The 22,265-nt window shown below is 40.9% G+C and overlaps 1 protein-coding gene across 1 annotated transcript; it reads left to right on the plus strand.

Moving 5' to 3' along the window:
* Nucleotides 1-3,656: 3,656 nt before the first annotated feature.
* On the plus strand, nt 3,657-22,221 carry MYEF2 (myelin expression factor 2). Its single transcript, XM_058156083.1, has 18 exons — nt 3,657-3,915; nt 8,308-8,540; nt 9,738-9,790; nt 11,006-11,013; nt 11,105-11,198; nt 12,012-12,203; nt 12,660-12,813; nt 14,513-14,562; nt 14,660-14,723; nt 15,347-15,448; nt 15,836-15,886; nt 15,964-16,035; nt 16,112-16,198; nt 16,706-16,804; nt 17,293-17,364; nt 19,053-19,267; nt 19,357-19,408; nt 21,641-22,221. The coding sequence occupies exons 1-18, from the start codon at nt 3,758-3,760 to the stop codon at nt 21,802-21,804; spliced, it is 1,920 nt and encodes a 639-aa protein (XP_058012066.1). The 5' UTR covers nt 3,657-3,757; the 3' UTR covers nt 21,805-22,221.
* Nucleotides 22,222-22,265: the final 44 nt, after the last annotated feature.

Genomic DNA, 22,265 nt, shown 5'->3' on the forward strand with positions numbered 1-22,265 from the left:
TGAAGCATATAAGCATAAGCATAAGCCAAGGGGTGTGCATAAGAGCACCAGCGTGCCTACCGTCCCTGTCCTAATGTTCCCTTTAATTGTATTCACTTTATGTATTCAATTCATGCTTATAATATATATTATCTAGTATGTACTCGACAAAAACAAACAAACAAAAAAAGTAGAAACAGAGGAGGCCAGTTTTTAGAAAGGCAGATTTGGCAACCCATTCAAGACAGGATATTTCAAGAAAGCCCTTGCGGCGAGGTTGGACAGCTAACAAAGGCAGAATGGTAGGGTTAGAACAAGCAACCCCTCATCCAAGATCCAACACAGGATGATTCAGCGGTCTTTCTTCCAGCTTGGAACTGAACCAGATGGATTTTCCTACTGACAGTTTGTTTATTGACCAAAGTTAAGTGGCACGGAAAAAAAAGTGACTCATGGACCTTTTTTCACGCATCGCCCCGTTGCATGGTCATGTGATCAAAATTCAGCCCCTTGGCAACTGGCTCATATTTGTGACGGTTGTGGTGGCCCGGGCTCCTGCGATTCACCTTTCTGCAACCTCCTGACGAGCGAAGTCAGTGGGGAAGCCAGCTTCATTTAAAGAACCGTGTTACTCATTTAACGGCTGCAGTGAGTCACTTAACAACGGTGGCAAGAAAGATTATAAAATGGGACGAAATTGAGCTAACCACTGTCTTGCTTAGCAACAGAAGTTTTGGACTCGTAAGCCAAGGATTGTCTACCTGTATTCCCATGCAGAATTTGATAGCGAAGCTTTGTCCCGCTTTAGGTAGGATTCTGAGGTTCCGTTCCTGAATGCTGCTGAGCTGTGTTAGCTCTGAATCCTGGCAGAGGTCCTGGCAGCGTTTGGCCGATGCTGAATCCAATGGATGTTGTTTTCCTGCTTCCATTCTTTCCCTCCCAGGCCGCTTCCCTTCCATAGGAATTTAGGAGAAGAATAGCTGGGTTTCTCCCTTTTGTGCCGTTGCCAAGAAGAAACAATATTCCCGTAACAGACAGGCGTAATCGGCTTAATTTGAGGAGACCTTATGGACAGCTGAACAAAGAGCAAAATTAGACTTCATGAAGGCAATCGTTGACTTGGGATAACCCTCAGATTGGGTTTGAAACCACTATCCAATTTACAGAGTGTCCTAGTGGTTAAAGCAACTGTTGGGGAGCTATTTTGGGTGTTGCAAACATCCTGGGTGAAATAAACGATCTGGACTTTGTGTCTATGGAGACTCTCAGTCATCCAGGTCATGAATGTCCCAAAGGTGCTTTCTCAAGAGGCAACTAGACTTTCTGGTTTTTCGTTGAAGACGTTTCACTTCCCATCCAAGAAGCTTCTTCAGTCCACTTCATTGAAGAAGCTTCTTGGATGAGAAGCAAAATGTTTTCAAACAAACACACACACAAAAAAACACCTAGAAATTCCAGTTCTTTCCCTCAACACTGTCAGACTATTTACTGAATCTGCACTACTATTAATCGTTTCATAGTTCCCATCACCAATCTCTTTCCACTTATGACTGTATGACTATAACTTGTTGCTAGCAATCCTTATGATTTATATTGATATATTGACCATCAATTGTGTTGTAAATGTTGTACCTTGATGAACGTATCTTTTCTTTTATGTACACTGAGAGCATATGCACCAAGACAAATTCCTTGTGTGTCCAATCACACTTGGCCAATAAAAATTCTATTCTGTTTTGAAAAGCAGCTTGGGGACCTCTGGCCTTTGGGCTTCATGTGCTACTCCATTGTACATCAACCAGTTACTGTGTCAGCACTCAAGCTAAAAGGTGGTTAAAATGAAAATTTCCACTCCTTATAGACTTTTCCATTAACTCGGTAATTATGGGCAAATGGTATAGAGGTTGTTTTTTTTTATCATTTAGGTGCCGATAGCCAAGGTTTTGTTTTTTTTAAAAAAAATCAGAGTGAAATCAAATTGATCATGGTCTACTTATCAGCATAATGTGTACCTCTGGTGTTCCTGTTTGATGAACATTTACAATGTTCTCTGATCCTTAGAAAATAACTCATCAATAAAAGGAGGAAAATTTCCGATTCAAATCATTTCTCCCAAATAAAGAATGCTATGAAGGGAGAAAGGTAGGCAGTTCAGCGGTTCGAATCCCTAGTGCTGCATAGCGGAGTGAGCTCCCATTACTTGTTGCAGCTTCTGCCAACCTAGCAGTTTCGAAAGCACATAAAAATGCAAGTAGAAAAATAGGGACCACCTTTGGTGGGAAGGTAAGAGCGTTCCGTGCTCCTTTGGCGTTGAGTCATGCCGGCCACATGACCACGGAGACGTCTTCGGACAGCACTGGCTTTTTGGCTTTGAAAAGGAAATGAGCACCGCCCCCTAGAGTCAGGAACGAATAGCACATAAGTGCGAGGGGAACCTTTACCTTTTTATGCAGGGAGAATTTTCAGGGAAACGCCCCCCCCCCCAAGTTCTCCTCCTTGGTGTATTGAAATTCAAGGGTTTCATTCTGAATTATGGATCCACTATACATGAACACTATATGATTTTTTACTGTTTTTGGTTGCACTTTGTTTGTTAAATGTACTTTCCCCCTATCTCGCTACTCTGGGCAGCTTTCAACAGTAAAAACAGAGAAAGGAGAAGTGCAAATGTAACAGTAGCAAGGTAATGGAACAATTAGAACAAACAATGAAAAAGGAACCGATGACAATACAGCCATGTCAGACGGTGTAGAAGCAGGGATCCTATCCAGAGGTGGGTTTCAGCAGGTTCTGACCAATTCTGGAGAACCGGTAGCGGAAATTTTGAGTAGTTCAGAGAATCGGTAGTAAAAAATTCTGACTGGCCCCACCCACATTTATTCTCTGCCTCCCAAGTCCCAGCTGATTAGGAGGAAATGGGGATTTTTGCAGTAACCTCCCCCTGGAATGGGGAGGGAATGGAGATTTTGCAGTAACCTTCCCCTGGAGCGGGGAGGGAATGGGGATTTTGCAGTAACCTTCCTCTGGAGCACGGAGGGAATGGGGATTTTGCAGTAACCTTCCCCTGGAGTGGGGAGGGAAGGGAGATTTTGCAGTATTCTTCCCCTGCCATGCCTCCAAGCCACGCCCACCAAACCATGCCACGCCCACCAAGCCCCGCCCACAGAACCGGTAGTAAAAAATTTTGAAACCCACCACTGAATTCCTATCTAAGGAATAGATAGATAGATAAATAAATTTATTTATTTATTAATTATTAATTAAATTTCTATACGTAAATAAGTGTACGAGGAAACCAAGGAAACAATGCCCCCACCTACACTCCATTGTGTGAGATTGACTGGCACGTCAATGGGCTAATGAAATAAAATAAATATCCGTCTCGATGGTGGACATTAACAATCACCAATCAGGGATGAGTCATCCAATGTGTGATCTGGGCGGCTCTATATGCATTACTTTAATAAATAGAAATAAATAAGTAAATGAACTGGCGAGGGATAAGCGGGGAATCGAACAGCTGATGGAGCAAGCAGCTCCCGTACGTTCGCGTCTCCGAGGCGGGAGGGGAAGGAGGTGGCTGGAAGAGTCCCGGTCGCCATAGTAACAGAGCCGCGGCCCGTCTCGCTCCCAGGCTCCTCTTTTCCCGTTCCCGCGATGCTTCGGTTCTCGCGAGAGTAGGGCACAGCCGCTGCGGAGCGAGTGGCTGAGGGGCTGAAAGGAGGAGGAGGCGCGCTTCTTCTCTGCCCGCGTCCCCTTTTCGCACACGGCTGAGGAAATGGCGGAGGATGACAAGTACGAGGCCGGCTCGGCCGCGCCGCCGGCGATAGGAGAAGCCGAGGAGGCTGCCGTCAACGACCACGACCGGCAGCAGGAGGAAGAAGCGGGCGGAGCGGGCCAGGCCGAGGGCGGCGGGAGCACAAACGGGGTGAAAATGTACGCGCGCGCGACTGAAGAGAAAAGGGGGGGGGAGAGGGATGGGGGAGGAAGTTCGCGCCTGCGCACACGCGCGCTCGCGCTCGGCGGGTCTTGGGCCGGGAAGGGGGCGTAGCGCCTGGGCCCGAAGCCGCTACTCGAGGATGGGGATGCGGCGGGCCGCCTAGGCCGCGCGGCCAGTGGGGGGTTGGAAGAGCGGGGGCTGCCGGTTTTTTCTCACCCCGGAGGAGTCCGAAGGCTGAATTTTTCCTCCCTCTGTGTGTATGAATCAACCCCTCCCCCCCGGTTCTTCGTGGTGGGAGAAAGCAGGTGGCCTGCTTGGCCGTCATATATATATCTCACACACACACACGCACGCACGAGCGTGTGTGTAAAGATAGATAATAATAATAATAATAATAATAATAATAATAATAATAATAATAATAATAATAATAATAATAATAATATTTTAATTTGTATACCGCCCTTCTCCCGAAGGACTCAGGGCGGTGAACAGGCAGATAAAATACAAACATACACAATAGTTAAAAACAACCCTTAAAAAACTGATTTAAATTTGCCCAAAAATTTAAAATAACAATACACCCCATAAAATTACAAAAATTTAAAAACCCATCAAATTCAATTAAAATTTAAAAGTAAAATCAAGCTAGTCCAGCCATACGAAATAAATAAGTTTTAAGTTCGCGGCGAAAGGTCCTAAAGTCAGGTAGTTGTCGAAGTCCGAGGGGAAGCTCGTTCCACAGGGTAGGAGCCCCCACAGAGAAGGCCCTCCCCCTGGGGGCCGCCAGTCGACACTGTTTGGCTGACAGCACCCTGAGGAGTCCCTCTCTGTGGGAACGCACCGGACGATGGGAGATAGAGGCCGGCAGTAGACGGTCCCGTAAGTAGCCCGGTCCTAAGCCATGGAGCACTTTAAAGGTGGTAACCAATACCTTGAAGCGCACCCGGAAAACAACAGGTAGCTAGTGCAGTCTGCGCAGGATAGGTGTTACGTGGGAGCTCCGAACAGCTCCCTCAATAACCCGCGCAGCCGCATTCTGGACTAGCTGAAGTCTCCGGGTGCTCTTCAAGGGGAGCCCCATGTAGAGAGCATTGCAGTAGTCCAGGCGAGAAGTTACGAGAGCATGAGTGACCGTGCATAAGGCATCCCGGTCCAGGAAGGGACGCAACTGGCGGATCAGGCGAACCTGATAAAAAGCTCTTCTGGAGACGGTTGCCAAATGGTCTTCAAAGGACAACCGACCATCCAGGAGCACGCCCAAGTTGCGTACCTTCTCCATCGGGGCCAATGACTCACCCCCGACAGACAGCCGCATCTGCAGCTGACTGTACCGAGGTGCCGGCATCCACAGCCAGTCCATCTTGGAGGGATTAAGTTTGAGCCTGTTCCTCCCCATCCAGACCCGTACGGCTTCCAAACACCGGGACAGCACTTCGACAGCTTCACTGGGGTGGCCCGGGATGGAAAAGTACAGCTGAGTATCATCTGCGTACAGTTGGTATCTCACCCCAAAGCCACTGATAGATAGATATAGGGGCCTTCGTGGTGAGGAAGCCTTTTTGAGGGGCTTCGCTGACGGAAGGAGGGGCCCTGGGTGCTGCCCTAAGCGGAGGGAGGAGGGACAGTCTTTCAGCAGCCTTTCGCCCCTTTAAAAGGGGAGTTCATTGAGCTGAAGCGGGGGGGGGGGGAAGAAGACCGGTAAACATGCAGCCCCCCCCCCCTGCTAGTCTCCTCTCTTAAAACGGAGGGTGGGGGGAAAGGGATGGTTGGAGCAGAAATTCTTAAAGGCCGCAGGGCCTCCTCCCCTCCTGCTCCTGCCATTGTTTCCAGGCTCAAGGAAGATTGTAAACAGCAGCAGGGGAAAAGAAATGCATAGCCGCTGACCATGGCTCTACAGCCCTGTATGGGTCCTACGGTATGAAAGAAACACCCTGATCGTCCCGCGATAAGCCCCAGTTGAACCAGCCTGTGGTGGTGGGATGTTGGCTGTTGGCTGGCCCAACCTGAATTCAAACTGGCTAGAACAGTGGTTCTCAACCTTTATAGTGCTGCGACCCCTTTAATACAATTCTCCATGAGGTGGCGACCCCTTTAATACAATTCCCCATGAGGTGGCGACCCCAACCATAAAATTATTTTCGTTTTGAATTTATCGCCATATTGAAGTTGTATCAGCTAGCGATCTGAACTGCTTGCGATTGCCTTGAGGATGGAGGCATTAAAGCGGAGACTCCTCCCCTATTAAGTTTATCACACCTGAAGCCAGATTAGGCTAGCGATTGGGAGTGATTGCAGCTGGCTTGAGAGGGAGACATCAGAGCAAAGATTTCTCTCTTTTTTAATTCATCGCGCCTGAAGCCGAATTCGGCTAGCGATTTGAAGAGCCTGCAGCTGGCTTGTGGAGTCTACCATTGGAGCGCGATTCTTCGACTCGCAAGTATACTTCCCATATTTCCGATGGTCTTAGGCGACCCCTGCAAATCGTCATTTGACCCCCAAAGGGGTCCCAACCCCAGGTTGAGAACCGCTGGGCTAGAAGGTTGCAGCTACCCTGTTTTCCCCAAAAATAAGGCGTCCCCTGATAATAAGCCCAATCAGGCTTTTGAGTGCATGCACTAAAATAAGCCCCGCCCTGAAAATAAGACCTCCCTGAAAATATTTAACCACATGCGCAGCCGGTCCCCACCATTTCCTCGGGTTAGGGAGACAGAGCTGGAAATCAGGTAAGACAGCAAGAGGAGCCCCGTCTTGCTCCACACACTCCAAAATAATAAGACCTCCCCGAAAATAAGACCAAGCGCTTATTTTGGGGTTCAAAAAGATATAAGACATGGTTTTATTTTCAGAGAAACACGGTAGTAAACCAAAAATATTGACCTTTTATTTTGGCAGAAGCTTTCACCTCCTGCAATTGTTTTTCAGCCTTATTCTGGGATGGATTCCTCAGGTAACAAGCAAGCCGCCTTGCCCTTAGAAGGGTCTGAGGGAACTTGCACGTGTCCAACTGATGCAGGATTGTTATAATTAGGTAGAATGTGGATATCTGTGTGCTTTTGACTTTCCCATTCCTTGGATAATCATGAATAATAAAGGGTTTTTGTCTTTTATTTCTTCCCATTTCTATAATTCCAATTCTATTTTTGCATAGTGGAACTGATCAGTACAGTACAAAACAAGTGGCATTTTATTCATAAATAGATGGCATTCAGTATTCTGATGCAAGTCACCATTTGAATTGCAAGATATTCCTGTGACAGCTGTATCAGATATCTGATACAATTATAGTACATTATTGCACCTCTAGGTACTTCTTGAAAGCTAAAGACAAAAAACTCTGGGCTGTAGGACCATTTGTAGAAATCTTACACTAATTGTACAACAGCTATACATTTCCTGCTGTAAAAGGATGTTTGCCTTCATCAAGTCAGCTCTCCGGATCTGTTGAAAAGCAAAGCAGTCATGTGACTATCTGCATAGTTCATAGGAGAAGCTGTTTTAATGGCAATAACACTGTCCCTGGGGATTATAACTTCACAGAAAAGAAATTAACTCTCTTTGCTTTGCAAACAATTCATTTGGTCTTTTCAAACAAGTAAGGATGCATCCGAGCATGCCAGCCTGTGATATTTAGACACATACTTTGGTTTTGCTTCATGTGTTTTCATATGTTTCATACATCCATGCACAGTTACAATCTGGATTCATTAATGTGGCAGTCCTTCATAAAAACATAAGATAGTGCAGATACAAATACATTTACTGGTAGTAGAATTTCAGATGTCTGGCCTTAAGAGGCACTGCATTCATATGAAAAATGGAAAATTGCATCTTTGTATACATTCATCATTTAAAACTTGACTATGTTGAGTGAGAAGATCCAAGAGTATTTATATGGCCACTTGGTACAGTATAACTGGAATGTTGCAGGGTCTCACAGTTGTTCTGAGAATTTTGTTCATGGTTAGATGGTTTATTTGGTTAAACCAGGGGTCGGCAACCTTAAAACATTCAAAGAGCCACAAAGGTCCTAACCGGAAGTCCAGTTCCTCCATCGTAGTCTCCTCCTAGTGCGGTGTACTTTTTCCTCCGCTGACTGGAAGTCGGTTCCCCCACCAAAGAGTCTCCTCCTAGCGCGGCATCCTTTTTCGTCTACCTGTCCTAACCAAAAGCCCTATAAATTGTGGAGCCGACCAGCAATGGAGCCGCAGCAGAGGGATGAAAGAGCCACAGGTTGCTGACCCGTGGGTTAAACTATGGGAGGTTGAGGAATTCTGGGAATTGAAGTCCACACATCTTAAAGGTAACATGGTTGAGTAACACTGGCTTAAAAGCAAATATAATCCTACATTCCAAAACCATCTTAACTCTGTTCTTTCCAAATGCAGGGAAAATGATGAAACAGGAAAAGATGAGACTGTGCCAGCGAAGGCAAAATACATTTCAAAACCAAAGGCCATCCCATCTCTTGGACACAGGAATAGATTTCATCCATACACAAAGGAAAAGAGTGCGGGAGGCACTGGGGAAAAGAAGAGTGTTAATCGTAATAGAGTATTCATTAGCAACATCCCATATGACATGAAATGGCAGTCCATTAAAGATCTTATGAGAGAGAAAGGTAACTTACTTCTTGCCATCTTCTCCACACGCACAAAAAAAGGGACAATCATAAGTATCTGAAATATTACAAAATCATGCAAATTTGGTGTGTCCTTTCCAACTTCTGCTTCATATGTCTATTTCCCCCTTTTTCTTTCGCTGGAGACATTTGCATTGCAGGACAGTCTGGTAAACGAAGTATCCAACCTCCTAAACTAGTACGACGACGGACAGTGTAGTGAATATGCCAATTCTCATGAATGAACTTTTAAAGCGAGTGTGTTCTGTCTAGCTATAGTTCTGAATCTAAGCACTCCTTAGTGTGTTCCTAAGTATGAAAGATAAAGGATACCTCTCAAAAAGATTTTTTTCAGTATTTTTTCTTGGTGGAATCCGGCTGTGGAATTATTTCTGTCTGCCTTGTCACTTCTGCCATGACTTGTCTGTCTGGAGTTCTTATCAAGTGTGTGACTACTGTTGTAGTTTGACAGAACTATTTGAATTTCTCAAACTTCTTGCCACGGGCAGGTCTGGGACAGGTGAAATCTCAACTCACGAAATGTCAAAAGTTAGTTTTGTATTAATCTGGGAAAATACGATTGCTTCAAAATCATGCCAAGAATATTTTGGTTTCTAGGTACTTTAATCAAAACAAACCTTTTAATTGTGCTAGGCGTATCTGTTGTAAGGTGACGTGACTACATGATTGGTTTTATGCAATGAAACTTTATTTTAGAAAGTGTGTGGCTTGCTGTGAAATTTTTTTGACTCTTGTAAATTGGTTATTCTATTGAAGGCAACCTCTTTACTATTTGAAGATATTCAGGGAGAAAGTCACCTTAAAACAGCTGTTGTTAGCAGGATGACAAATGTCACTGAAAAGTGTTTATTGTTGATGTTCTAATCGATAGGTGAAGGGACTATCTGTATATCTGAACTTGTTCACCAACCATATCATACTGGCCAAAATATGATTATAGTATGAATTAGGTTAAACATAGTTGTTTTTTCTAGCTTTTGAGAATGTGGCTGTTGCATATTCCTGAAAATTAGCTAAATTATATAGCCCTTGACAGGAGGTATGTTGGTCTGGTTTTGATTGTTGGTGAATAATAGGTGTTTCTCTGTAGAGTTGTGCACAGGGACACAGCAAAGAAAGACACTGGTGTTTAAATGCATTGTCTCTTGGTATTTTCCCTTTGTATGTCTTATGTAGTTGGTGAGGTTACATACGTGGAGCTGTTTAAGGATGCAGAAGGAAAATCAAGGGTAAGTGCCATGGGCAAACATCTGCTAGAGGTTTAAAGTTCCTCAGCAGTTTTACTTTTGTATAATACTTGTACCAGTAACTGGAAAGTAAGTTTCATTTTTTTAATATTGATATTACAGACAGAGGTTTCTGTATCAGATACAGTTTGTCAACCTTTATTTAAATTTGTGTAGTTGGATGTAAGGGACAAGCCCTTTTAATATGTGTTTTAAATAAATGGCATTTACCTAATTAATTTAAAACAGCAGCTCACTCTAGGATTTCTGTTGTGTTCAGTGTGTTTAAGCTGAGGACTGGAAAAAAAAATAACTGAAATGATAAATTAAGTGTAGCATTCTAACTAGAGGCTGAGTATAAACTTTGATGAGCCTAAAGTGCAGGACTATTTTGGATTATTGAACTTGTCTAGGTTTTTTTTAAAAAAAACTTGTTTAGGTTTTTTTAAAAAAGAGAATGGAAGAAGTTGGCTGTTAGGTAGGAGTTACCTGCAACAAGGGAGACAATTTTGTGCAAAGAATGTTTAAAGCTGCTTTGTGTCTTTCTTCTTAAAAGGGTCAAACGTTCAAACTATAGTAAGTCTGAGCCTGCTCTGTGAACAGGAGAAATGCAGGTTTGACTCTCACGTAATCAGAAAAACCTGTTTGGTGTTTGATTATTTCCCCCTTAAGATTTTTATTTAGCTGCAATTTTCATTTGACCCTTGGGAATTTTTATTAAATAAATAAATAAATAAAACCAAAGCTGGTTAAAGAGTAACTTTAAAAAAATCAAATGTTTCTTTTTAAAGAAGGCAACAACACCAACAATTGTTAATAACTGCCATCCTGTTTTAGAAAATGTGGATATTCCTCAAGATAACAGTCCAAGGATAGTAATGAATATTCTCAGGTTTTTTTGTGGATAAAGCTGTCTGTTTGCCATTTCCACCTTCTGTATATGATTTGGTTTAAGAGAATCCTAATAGAAAAAACATGCAATAAAACAAATTGAATGCCCACCTTCTTTGCCTTTCAAATAAACTAAAATGTTTTGAGTAATTGGTGGTAGGATAAATTATAGTTAATAGTGGTCTTCCCACTCCAAAAATTTCTGTTCTTTATTCAGACTTTATTCTTCATTTTGTCTAAAATCTTAGTACAGCAATGACATTTACTGATTTATTTTTCATTTATTTTTGTACTTTCCTGCATTGACAAACCACCTCGTGGATATAGGGTTGTGGGTAAGTGTGTTTTATGTTGTTGTTTTCCTTAATATTTATGCTATTTAGAAAAGTAAACAGATAAATAAGGATTTAATTCTTTTTAATCCAGTGTGGTTGAATTCAAAGATGAGGAATTTGTGAAGAAAGCATTGGACACCATGAATAAATATGATCTTAACGGAAGACCACTTAACATAAAAGAGGTATGTTTGTACTTTTACCGCAGAACATTGTGGCTTTCTTTTAAAATAAAAGAGCTGCAATAGAGTTACAGATATTTTGCAAAACAATAAAACTTCCGCAAACAAACAATAGATGTCAAAAAGTGCAAATTCTTTTTTAAAATTGCAAATATAAATGACCCCTCTTTTTCTGCTCTATGTAAAATGGTAATGCAGTAGGTTCCAGCCTTGTTAAGATTTCATAAGAAAATTTCTCAGCCCTAACCCTAACCCTGAATAATGGAACTTGCAAGTAAGAGTGCTTTGTCAAGCACCACTGATTTCCTGTAATACTTGAAATATATCTACTTACTTACAAGCTTTAAATCTAGAGTTGGTTGAATGGTGATCTTTAAACACTATATGACTTGAATCTGTGTATCTTCTGACTGCCTAATTGTGAACGAAGGTGGAAATGGAATGTGGTGTCGGTATCTTCGGTCTATGAATCCTGCCCTCATGAACTACGTCTTCTGCAGATGATATTAACACATAACTCTAAAATCATTGAATTTGATGTTTGGAAAAAAACATTAGCTTGACTTACCTGCTTCGGGTGATCTTTGGGCAAGTAACACAATAGGAAGTGACGATGGATGATACTTCTTTCAAGGCGACTTACAGAAGTGAGGGAGCTAGGTCTCCATCAACATGAAATACATGTTCCTTCCGCTGCCCCTGCTAAGAGTGCTACCTGCTTTGTGGCAGTTCCATGGAATTTAAAATTGTCTTAATGTTTATTACTACCGACTCAGGATCAATTGATGCATATTTTCTTTGTTATCTATTTTGTAGGATCTGGATGGTGAGCACGCCCGCAGGGCACTGCAGCGTGGGAGTGGGCCATTTACAGGCGGACACGGTCCAGATATAGCACCTGGCTTAATGAATTTGCCACCTTCTATACTTAATAACCCAAACATTCCTCCTGAGATTATCAGCAACCTACAAGCTGGTAGGCTTGGCTCCACCATTTTTGTTGCCAATGTAAGTAATAGAGAAGCAATCCTAGGCAATTGTTATAGTACATTATCATTAAGTGAGAAGAGCTAGGCTGACTTTAATGGGATGTTAAGCATTGATAGATATCCTTTGATGTTGTCTTCGCATGTTTTGATTTTCTCCCAAGTTCTAAGATTTAGTTACCTTTTTTTAAAAAAAAATAGCTCAAATGTTTTTGTAATCTGCTTTCAACATTCACGAAATGCTCGTGTGGTCATTGTAATCAATGGGAAATGAATAATCATGTTTTAATACTTTTTGTTATTTGCCTTTTTAATAACTTTTCATTGGGAAATGAGGGGTGTTGCTTCTTTTGTTCTGTCAGCATGTTGAAAAACGAAAGAACAGGTGCAGTTGCGTCGAGAGCATGAACAGAATGAAGAGCCTTTAAGAGAGGCAAAATTTTGTTCGTCTATCCCATGGAATCTTTGTCTTTTTAAGCTTGACTTTAAGGTTGGCTGGAAGAAATTAAAGGAAGTCTTCAGCATTGCTGGAACGGTAAAACGTGCGGATATCAAAGAAGACAAAGACGGCAAAAGTCGGGGGATGGGAACTGTGACTTTTGAGCAGCCCATTGAAGCTGTTCAGGCAATATGTATCCTCACAAGTCAATCTGATCAAAGAACGATGTTGTCAAGTTTAGCCTGTGTAAGCAAGTTAAAAACATTGTTCCTACCATATTTGACTTCAGAGAGGGCTTGGTTGCCTGTAAACTCTCCTCGCAATTTATCTTTTTGACACGGAGCATGCTTTTGAACCGTAACTGACGTTTCAATACTGATCCTATATTTTGGAGGGTATCTGTTGGAGGCAGTATTGGTGTAGGAGTAGATTGTATAATCAGGGATTATAATAATTTGTAGTGGTTTAGAAACGGCGTATTTCTCTTCTGGAATTATATAGATGGGAACCTGTGGACCCACTAGTATCTCTCATTGTTGCCCATGCTGTCTGAAGTCATGGTTCAAGGCCATCTTGAGATTCCAAACTCCTGTACTGCTGGAATGTTTTTCCACTTTTTTAGAAAGGGGTTTGTGTACTGGATCCGAGCAGATAATTAGATTTCCGATTTAATCAGAATTGGTATGCACCATGAATTAATACCTGATCATTTCCCGAGGAATGGCAAGCATGTAGATTGAGAGTTGGTTTGGCTTGGGAAAAGCTTAATTATCTGAGGAAAACAAAGAAGCCGGAGTATTAATGCCAACTACTTTGCTAATCCAACTGTAAAAAGTTGTTTATTAGTGATTTAATTATTATTTTTTTCAATGCCCTGGTGGTAGAAATTGCTATGTTTTTGAAAAACTAACAGAATAATTAGAAAAAGTAGGTAGATAATATGGAAAACAAATAGTATTTGAGATGTGTGTCAGTGCTGTGTGTAAGAAAAGTGTTCTGATAATAGAGCTTTTAAAGTATGGTTGAACAAGATTTAAATCAGTGACGTAGTTGGCATACAAATTGCTTTGTTCTGATAATTAGTTTTCAGATAACTATTTTCTGTTAGGGGAAAATTTTCTGTCAGGCGAAAATCATAGCTGGGATGCAACGCTTATCTGCATTATGAAATGTAGGGAAACTGATAATGAAATTCAGAATTCCCAGTTTTCCTTCCAACCCCAACTCCCCCCAATAGCTTTTATAAACGAGATATTATCCAAACACTGGGCCTGAAATTCAGTGCTTTCCTGCAGTTGAAGAAACTGCACAAATGGTTCACCGCCTGATTTGAATTAGTGTTTGAAAAAGGCGGTTTTATTTAATTGAACCTGCATACCGTGTGCATTTACCAACTCATCAGCAAACGGGCACCATTTTGAAAGGGAATTAATCTGCTCTTGTTCCATCAATCAGAATTCTCAGTGTTGACATCCAGTTCAGTGCTTTCTACCTGCCTGAAATTTGCATATGCAGCAGTGCAGATTGAATCGTTAAATTAGATCAGAGGTGGACAATCTGAAGCCTTAACTGTGCCTCCCCCCCAAGAACTACTGAAGCATAATTTTAAATGTGAAAAAAGCGACAAGTAATTAAACGTGTGATGGCAGAATCTTATTAGCTATATTTAATTATTTATAAATGTTAATAAAATCAAATTCAGTCTTTCCCTTGCTCTGTCCATTCCTTCTTGGAATGTAGCTCCCGTAGTTCCAATTGATACTGAAGTACTACTGATTGGTGATAACCTCATGTATATGAACAGTAGTGTAAATGTGAGAGAAAGATGGGGGGGGGGGTTTGGTTGAATATCTCTCAGTTTTAAAAGCAAGGATCCTTGACTGTGTGCTCAGCAATGTTCAATGGACAATTCCTCTTTGACAGACCCATGCATGTGAAAATGGTGAGTTGTGCCGTTCTGCTTTTTCCATGGCGTGGGGTGGGGGTGTCCCAGCTGTGAAAAACTCATTCACAAGCCTTGCCTTTTTTTGTTTTGTTAGGATGACAAATCAATTCCTCATGATGATTTCCGCGCAGCCGATAGCAAGACACCTCAGTTACCTCGTGAGTATCGTCTTTTTTCTGTTTATTGTCACAGTGTTTTACAGCATGACTACTATTTTGAGACAACCTAGGAGCAATATACAGGACACAGAGGTTTTGTCATTACAAAACAGTGGTTTATATACAAGACTTCTATATACAGACATACACGTGGTAGGCACATACCAGGCAAAGCAATCAGTCTTAATATGATATGATATGATATGATATGATATGATATGATATAATATAACAACAGAGTAGGAAGGGACCTTGGAGGCCTTCTAGTCCAAGCCCCTGTCTTCTTCAATTCTACATGGAGAACAGGAGGAGGAGAGTGATACATGAGGAGAGAGAGAGAGAGAGAGAGAAAGAGAGAGAGAGAGAGAGAGACGCCCTCTAATGGCCTTTAAGACAGCTTCTTAAAGGGCAATAACCCTGCTGACTCATCCTCAGTCTTAAAGGGGCTGGTCAGCTTTAAATCTTCATTACCCTGACATTTATTAATCTTGCTTTGGATACCAATTCACTTTTCAGAAAGTAGCTCTGTCTTCAAGTCTTATGTGGCTACAGTACCATTCTGGAGAAACCATAGCCCTTAAAATTTTATGGAGAGATTTAATTTTTAATTTTTGCTTTTGAAGGTGGACTTGGAGGGATCGGAATGGGACTTGGTCCCGGGGGACAGCCAATCAGCGCCACCCAACTGAGCATGGGGAGTGGAATGGGGAACGTCACTCCAGGAGGTTAGCAGACTTTCTCTTTTTGATCTTGAGACAAGGGGGAAAATACCTGAACTTTTATAAAAGGTGCTAAATGTAGACTGATGTGTTAGGTCTCTTAACTTAGACGAAGATAAAGGGGGAAAAAATAGATGCTGGCACATGTTATGGTAATCTTTCCCCCCCTGAAATAGCTATAACCTGCCCAATTCTATTCTTCGTTTGGACATCCAGCTTTTAAAATTCAGTCAGTCTAGATTAACAATTACTTGATTGCTGATTAATAGGGAGGGGAGGGAGAGAAGGAAGAAAATATATTAGTCTGTTTGCTATATTATAAATGGCTACAAACCTATGCTAAATAAAGAGAAAAGCTGTAATTCTGCATTGATTCCTTTCATATATTTTAAGGAATGGGAGTGGATGGACCAGGCTTTGGAGGAATGAATAGAATGAGCGGAGGTAGGTATGTTCACCTGCTCCTTTATTTCTGTGTAAATGTTATGGCATTCACAAAAATCTCTTCACTTGCGGTTCAGGTGTTGGTGGTTTTGGTGGCATGAAAGGAATGGCAAATATGGGAGGATTTGGTGGTGTCAACCGACTGGGAGGTAGGTAAACGTTCATTCATTACAATACAAAATGTTAAGCTATCAGGCAATAGCGTTAAAAATAAAATCTTTCTAGGTATGGGAAGTGTAGATGACTTCAGAGGGAACATCGGTGGCGGAATGAGTGGTGGCCTAGGAACAGGCATGGCTGCTGGGATGGGAGGTAAGTTTAGCTTTATTTTACCTGTGGTAATTAGACTAGCCGATTCTTCCAAAGTAATTTTTTTAAAAAAAATGAGCTATTATGGCTTAATAAACAATATAAATGTAGATTGCCTTCTATTTAATTAAAAAGTTGTGTGAAAAGTAATTTTCAGTGATCTTACAGAGCTGTTTGAGAGGCTTCTCATTCACATCGATTGATTCATCCATCCATCCATCCAATTTCTATAGCTGGCCATCTCAATCAATGACTGGGTGGCTTACAATTTCACAAATATAAGAACAATTAAAGCAGTAAAAACCAATTTTTAAAATAAAACATCCAAAGTAAATATACACCGCAGCCGAGTTCCTTAGCCATTTAACAGCAGCTAGCTCATTCATTTTTTTCATTCTCTCAAGTTACCACCTCTGAAAAGCGATTTTGTACTATCGGAGCATCTGAATTGTGATTTGTGCATCGCTCTGGAATCAGAGAAGTGCTGAAATGCTGTCTTTTTCTTTGCAGATATGTTCCGTGGTGGCATGGGAGGAACTCTTGACAGAGACTTTGGTCGAAGCGATATGGCCTTGAGCCGTGGTTTTGGAGAAACTTTTGGGAGAATGGGTATGACTCTGGGCAACCAATCCCTACCCTCACCCCGAGAATCTAATAAGCAGCATGCAGCAAGCAAGTCATTTTCACAAATGAGCATGATGCCACTTCATACTCAAAATCTTTCTTTTATCTCTCCTCAGTATGGTTTTCTTTAAAAAAAAAACATGGTTCCTTCACTCCAGAGAGGGACACTATGCAGGATTTATTTGCACTATATTTTTGAGACAATAAAACTTAAGTCAGAAGCCTGATTTCTTTTTAAATTTTAGGAGGTGCTTTTGCTGCTTAACAGCCTTACAATTTAGTTTATATGTTAGAATAATTATAATGAATCTTGTGGTATCTTTTTTTTAAAAAATGTAGATCTATTTGAATACTATGCACAGAAGAAATAAGTGGATGAGATGATTATAAAAGCTCCACAGAGATTTGGAAGAATTCCCCAGCTTAAAGTGAAATGAATTTATGTAACTTCATTTTTTTCTGTCCTCGTTTAGGTGGTGCAATGGTTGGTGGTTTTGCAGGAGGCATGGGAGCTTCTAATATGGGCCCAGTAGGATCTGGAATGAGTAGGTTGATCTGTTCTAACAAAGAATAAATCCAGTTGTAGAAAGACTTCTTAGCATTTAAGGTGGATCTAGGGGGAAAAATCAGCTGTTGCTCCCTCACCACAAAAATAGAATTTCCCAGATCATGGGGATTAGTTGTAATTGGAGGTTATTAAGGTCTGTATATCTCTCTCTGTTTAGCTTTTAGCTCTATATATTAGAGCATTTCAGAAGCTTTTTGTGAATCAGTTTTGCTGCTTAGGGACATATATTTCTAGGGCAACTGTAGAAACTATGGATTGGAGGAAAATTGTAGGAACAATTCTAGCTGTATGATACTTCAGGTGCATATAACCCTATGACTATCATTAATGTTGTAGGTGTTGTACCTTGATGAAGGTATCTTATCTTTTGTGGATACTGAGAGCATATGCACCAAGACAGATTCCTTGTGTTTCCAAACACACTCGGCCAATAAAATTCTATTCTATTCTATTCTATATAAATTACATGGGTGGTTTAAATGTGTAAAAGGAAGATTCACTGAGTTGTCATGCATGGTTGTTTGATGAATGAAATGGGTGTGCATTAATGCTTTGCGTTGCAAGTGTGATTGTGTGCCTTCACCCCTGCTGGAAGTCCTCATTCCTTGAGGGCTTTATGTATTGACAGTTCCATCCTCATGAAAACCATTATGCTTATTTTCGGGGGAAAAATGTTTTTTTCATAAGACAAAGAGAGCTGGCATTATATCCAAGCAGATGTTAGAGATTGAACCTGAGACCTTTACATCTGGACCTTAGAGATTGCATCTGAAGGGTGTGCCATTTCACTAAGATACGGTCCTTCCCTGCACTGAGCAAATAGCAGGCACAGAGGCTGAGAGGTCTAAATCATAGCATGATGTTTGACCCCTTGTTGCAGAATAACTAGAATATCTGGAAGGCTGCTGTAACTGAACTAATAATATCCTATAGAGCAAGCCTCCTTTTAGAATCAATGGATTGCTGCATGATTTAATGAGTTTATTATAAAGCCGTAGCTTTCACTTGCTACAGGGCATTGGCAACTGAAATTAGCCTTAATCATGGACCAATAGAGACAGCCTCAAAATAGATTGAGTTGAGATTCAACCTTGCTGTGTTTGGCAACTTCCATTTCCCTGGGCCGCCGACTGTTGCAGCCATAAATTACTGAGAGTTAACTAGAAAGATTGAATGGAAGACAGAAGGAAATTGATAAAGTTGGCATCTCTACGTGCAGCAGGATCTGCCTGACATCTCTAGAGAACCAGTTTGGTGTAATGGTTAAGGCAGCAGGCTAGAAGCCAGCAATCCGTGAATTCTAGACCTGTCATGGATACAAATCCAGCTGGGTGATCTTGAGCCAGTCAGTTTCCCTCTGTCCTTAGGAAGGAGGTAATGGCAACCACTTCTGAAAAACCTTGTCCAGAAAACTGCATGGACTTGTTCAAGAAGTCTCCGAGAATCAGATATAATTAAATAATAATAGAAAAAGAAAATAGAAAAACCCGTTGAAGTTAGTGGGTCGTTAGTCAATGCAATTGACAAGAACTACCTAGCTCCCTCTGCTGAAATGCCTCTGCCTTTGCAAAATAAGCAAACAAACCCCAATTCCATTTGATTTTTTCCCCCCTAGGATTCTGAAAGACTCACTTTTTCTCTCTCTGTTGTTCTCTGTCTTTGCAGGCAGTGGACTAAGTGGCATGAATAGCATGGCCGGTGGAATGGGAATGGGAATGGGAATGGATCGGATGAACACCAGTTTTGATCGGATGGGACCCACCATGGGAACTGCCCTGGAGAGAAACCTTGATATGGATCGAGGATTTGTGCCTGGCCCGATGGGAAGTGGTGTGAGAGACCGAGTAGGCACCAAAGGCAACCAAATATTTGTCAGAAATGTAAGCCTCTGAATTAAAATCCGATGAGCAGCATAATTCTCCCGCTTTTTCTCCTGAAGGTTACTACTCTATGCTTATCTCCATTTCAGCTTCCTTTTGACTTGACCTGGCAGAAGCTTAAGGAAAAATTCAGCCAGTGCGGTAAGTATTAGGCGCAAATAAGGCTGCCTCTCAGAATTAACAAGCCACGACAAGTGTCTGTATCGGTGGCTTTCTGACCCATTCCTACTCTTCTCTCCTGTGGAGCCTCTTGATGTCTGCCTTGACCCACAGCAGCACCATGCTGCATAAGATGAGGGCACATGCACAGGCATCTCGGGATGTCCTCTTCCCTTGAAGTGCGTGGTTGAGAAGAGTTGTCCCTTCTGAGAAGCTTTGAATTCCTTTCTGGTATATCCCTTGAGGAACCAACTGGCCAACATGAGCTTCCTCTTAGGCCAGAGGTCTTCAAAGTTGGCAGCTTTAAGACTTGTGGACTTCAACTCCCAAGAATTGTCTCCATGCTATGCTGGCTGGAGAATTCTGGGAGTTGAAATCCACAAGTCTTAAAGCTACCAAGTTTGGGGACCTCTGTCTTAGGCCATGAATTATGTGACAGATGTATTTGCAGAAATCGGGCTCTGGATCATCAGTGTGATTCCAGAGGGTAGTAAGAGCATCCTAAATTATAGTTCGTTAATCCAGATGTGATTGCTCAAACTGAGGTTTTCAAACTATGATTCAGACTTTGACTGGGTTTAGTTATATTGCAATATTCTTTTTCAAGAGGCAGCTGGACTTTCTGGATTCCATTCCCCACCATCCATTCAGAGCTGTAGAAACTTCTTGGATGAGAATTGAAATGTTTTCAAAGAAAAACCAGAAAGTCCAGTTGCCTCTTGAAAAAGCACCTTTGGGATAACCTTGAACCTGGATGACTGAGAATCTCCATATTTACATTGCAATAATCTATAGTACTTTAAATACTGTAAATGTGTTTCATGGATAATGCTAATCTATAGCATGGTTTTGTTTTTTGTATAGTGTAATATGCAAATTATGCTGTTATGGCTTATAAATTACCGTAGTTAGGGTTAAAACTTTTTTATCTTAGTGGTTGGATGCCATGAGAAAAACTGATATTTGATAAGTAAGACCTTTTTAGATATATCTGAATATTGCAACAATTCAGCTTTTGACATTCTTACGAAATACAGACATCTGGTGGTAAATTCTTCTGGGGGCATAATCTTTTTATATTTTGTTTAATAGATAAGTTAAAATTTATTTAGTTTCACACTGAAATCAGGTTCAGAACAAAAGATTGTTTTTGAATTTTAAAGGGAGTAGGGTATGTCTTAATTTTTTTCCTGAAAATGTCAAGGGTTTTTGTATTGTTTGAAAACTTGCACAAAGAGAAAAATAATTTTGCAATTTCTGTCAAAAGACTTAACATGCAATGTATTTCTTTACTTATAAAAGATAAGCCTGCTTTCTTCAATATGTTGTAATCTGTAGCTAAAACATGCTTTGGTATATATAAACGAATAGCTTTAAATATGTTTATTTTATATTTAATAGCATTTTACTAGAAAAATAAGTTCTTATCTGTTGTCCATTCTAAAACCAGGAAATCCACTATGTTCTTTGTATTCTGTGGTAAAAATATAAAAAGCAAGATTTTTCACATGTGTTCTTCATAAGGTGATATTTATATATAGTTTTAGACATTATGCTTTCTGTTTTTTGAAACGTGGCTTCTGTTTTTCTTTCTTAATGTGAATAGGGGCTTAACTAGATCAACTAAAAGTGCCCCAAGAGGGCCTCTTCAACATTGTTCTTATTTTATTTATAAGCAATGCCTAAGTTCTGGCTCACAATATCCAAAAGTAATTAACATTACTCAAAACATTTCGTTCAGCATAGCCATAGGTGTCATTATTTGGATATACCCCAATGACTGAAACATTAAAAAGCCATTAAATTGTTTCAGTCCTATTTTACTTAAAAACTCCAGTTGTACAACCAAGATCTATTATCAATTACATGACAGACTAACTGTAGAAACAAGAATATTTGCTTTGAAGTGATGAAAGCAGGAAACATGGAGTGAATCAGAAGGGATTGGGGGGCTAAAAGGGGTGGCATGTAGCAAGACTTGAGGTGATGACCTAAGCATTGAGACATCCTTCAGTGTGACTATATACTATGGCATAACAGAATCTAATGGCTAATTTAATCTTGTCTGTGGTTTAATCCTTTGCTTTGATAACTAGCTTTCCCAGAGTGGTTAAACTTGATTTTATTTTATTTTTTGAAAAACCAAAGATGGTAATTATAGGATTTCTACTTCTATCTGCACATGGTTGGCTAAACTGAGCTTTAACTTTTCAGGTCATGTAATGTTTGCAGAAATAAAAATGGAGAATGGAAAATCAAAAGGCTGTGGAACAGTCAGATTTGACTCGCCAGAATCGGCAGAAAAGGCCTGTAGAATAATGAACGGCATAAAAATCAGTGGCAGAGAAATTGACGTACGTTTGGATCGCATTGCGTAATTTATAAAGTACATGTTGGGGAACATTCCTTTAGACAGTTTCCAGTAGCTCCTTCCTTTCTTCCCTTTCCCAGTAAGTCATTTTTAGTAGCACTGTCTGCTTTATTTGAGTTGAAGAAACAATACTTTTAAAACAACCCTTCATCCCCACCCTCTCAGCCTCTAACAGTATAGTGTTTAATATACTGTGTGAACTTGTTAATTCTTACTACATTTTGATTTTTAAGAGAAAACTTTCCTGACTTGTTCAGTGGCCTAAAACCGCCCCACCTTCTCTTGTACTCAGAAGTTGTGGCTGTTTCATGCCTCTTTAAAAATCATGCTAAGTGTTTCTAGTCATTCAGTTTAAATGAATGGTTCTACTGTTTTTAATAAAACAAGCCATTTTCTCTGTTTAATAAAAGTCTGTATAGTGAAATTTGTTTTTGTCAGCTTTGCCTGTCTTGCGATTGTAAAGCCTGC

The sequence above is a fragment of the Ahaetulla prasina genome, chromosome 13 (genome assembly GCF_028640845.1).
Source record: "Ahaetulla prasina isolate Xishuangbanna chromosome 13, ASM2864084v1, whole genome shotgun sequence".
NCBI lineage: Eukaryota > Metazoa > Chordata > Lepidosauria > Squamata > Colubridae > Ahaetulla > Ahaetulla prasina.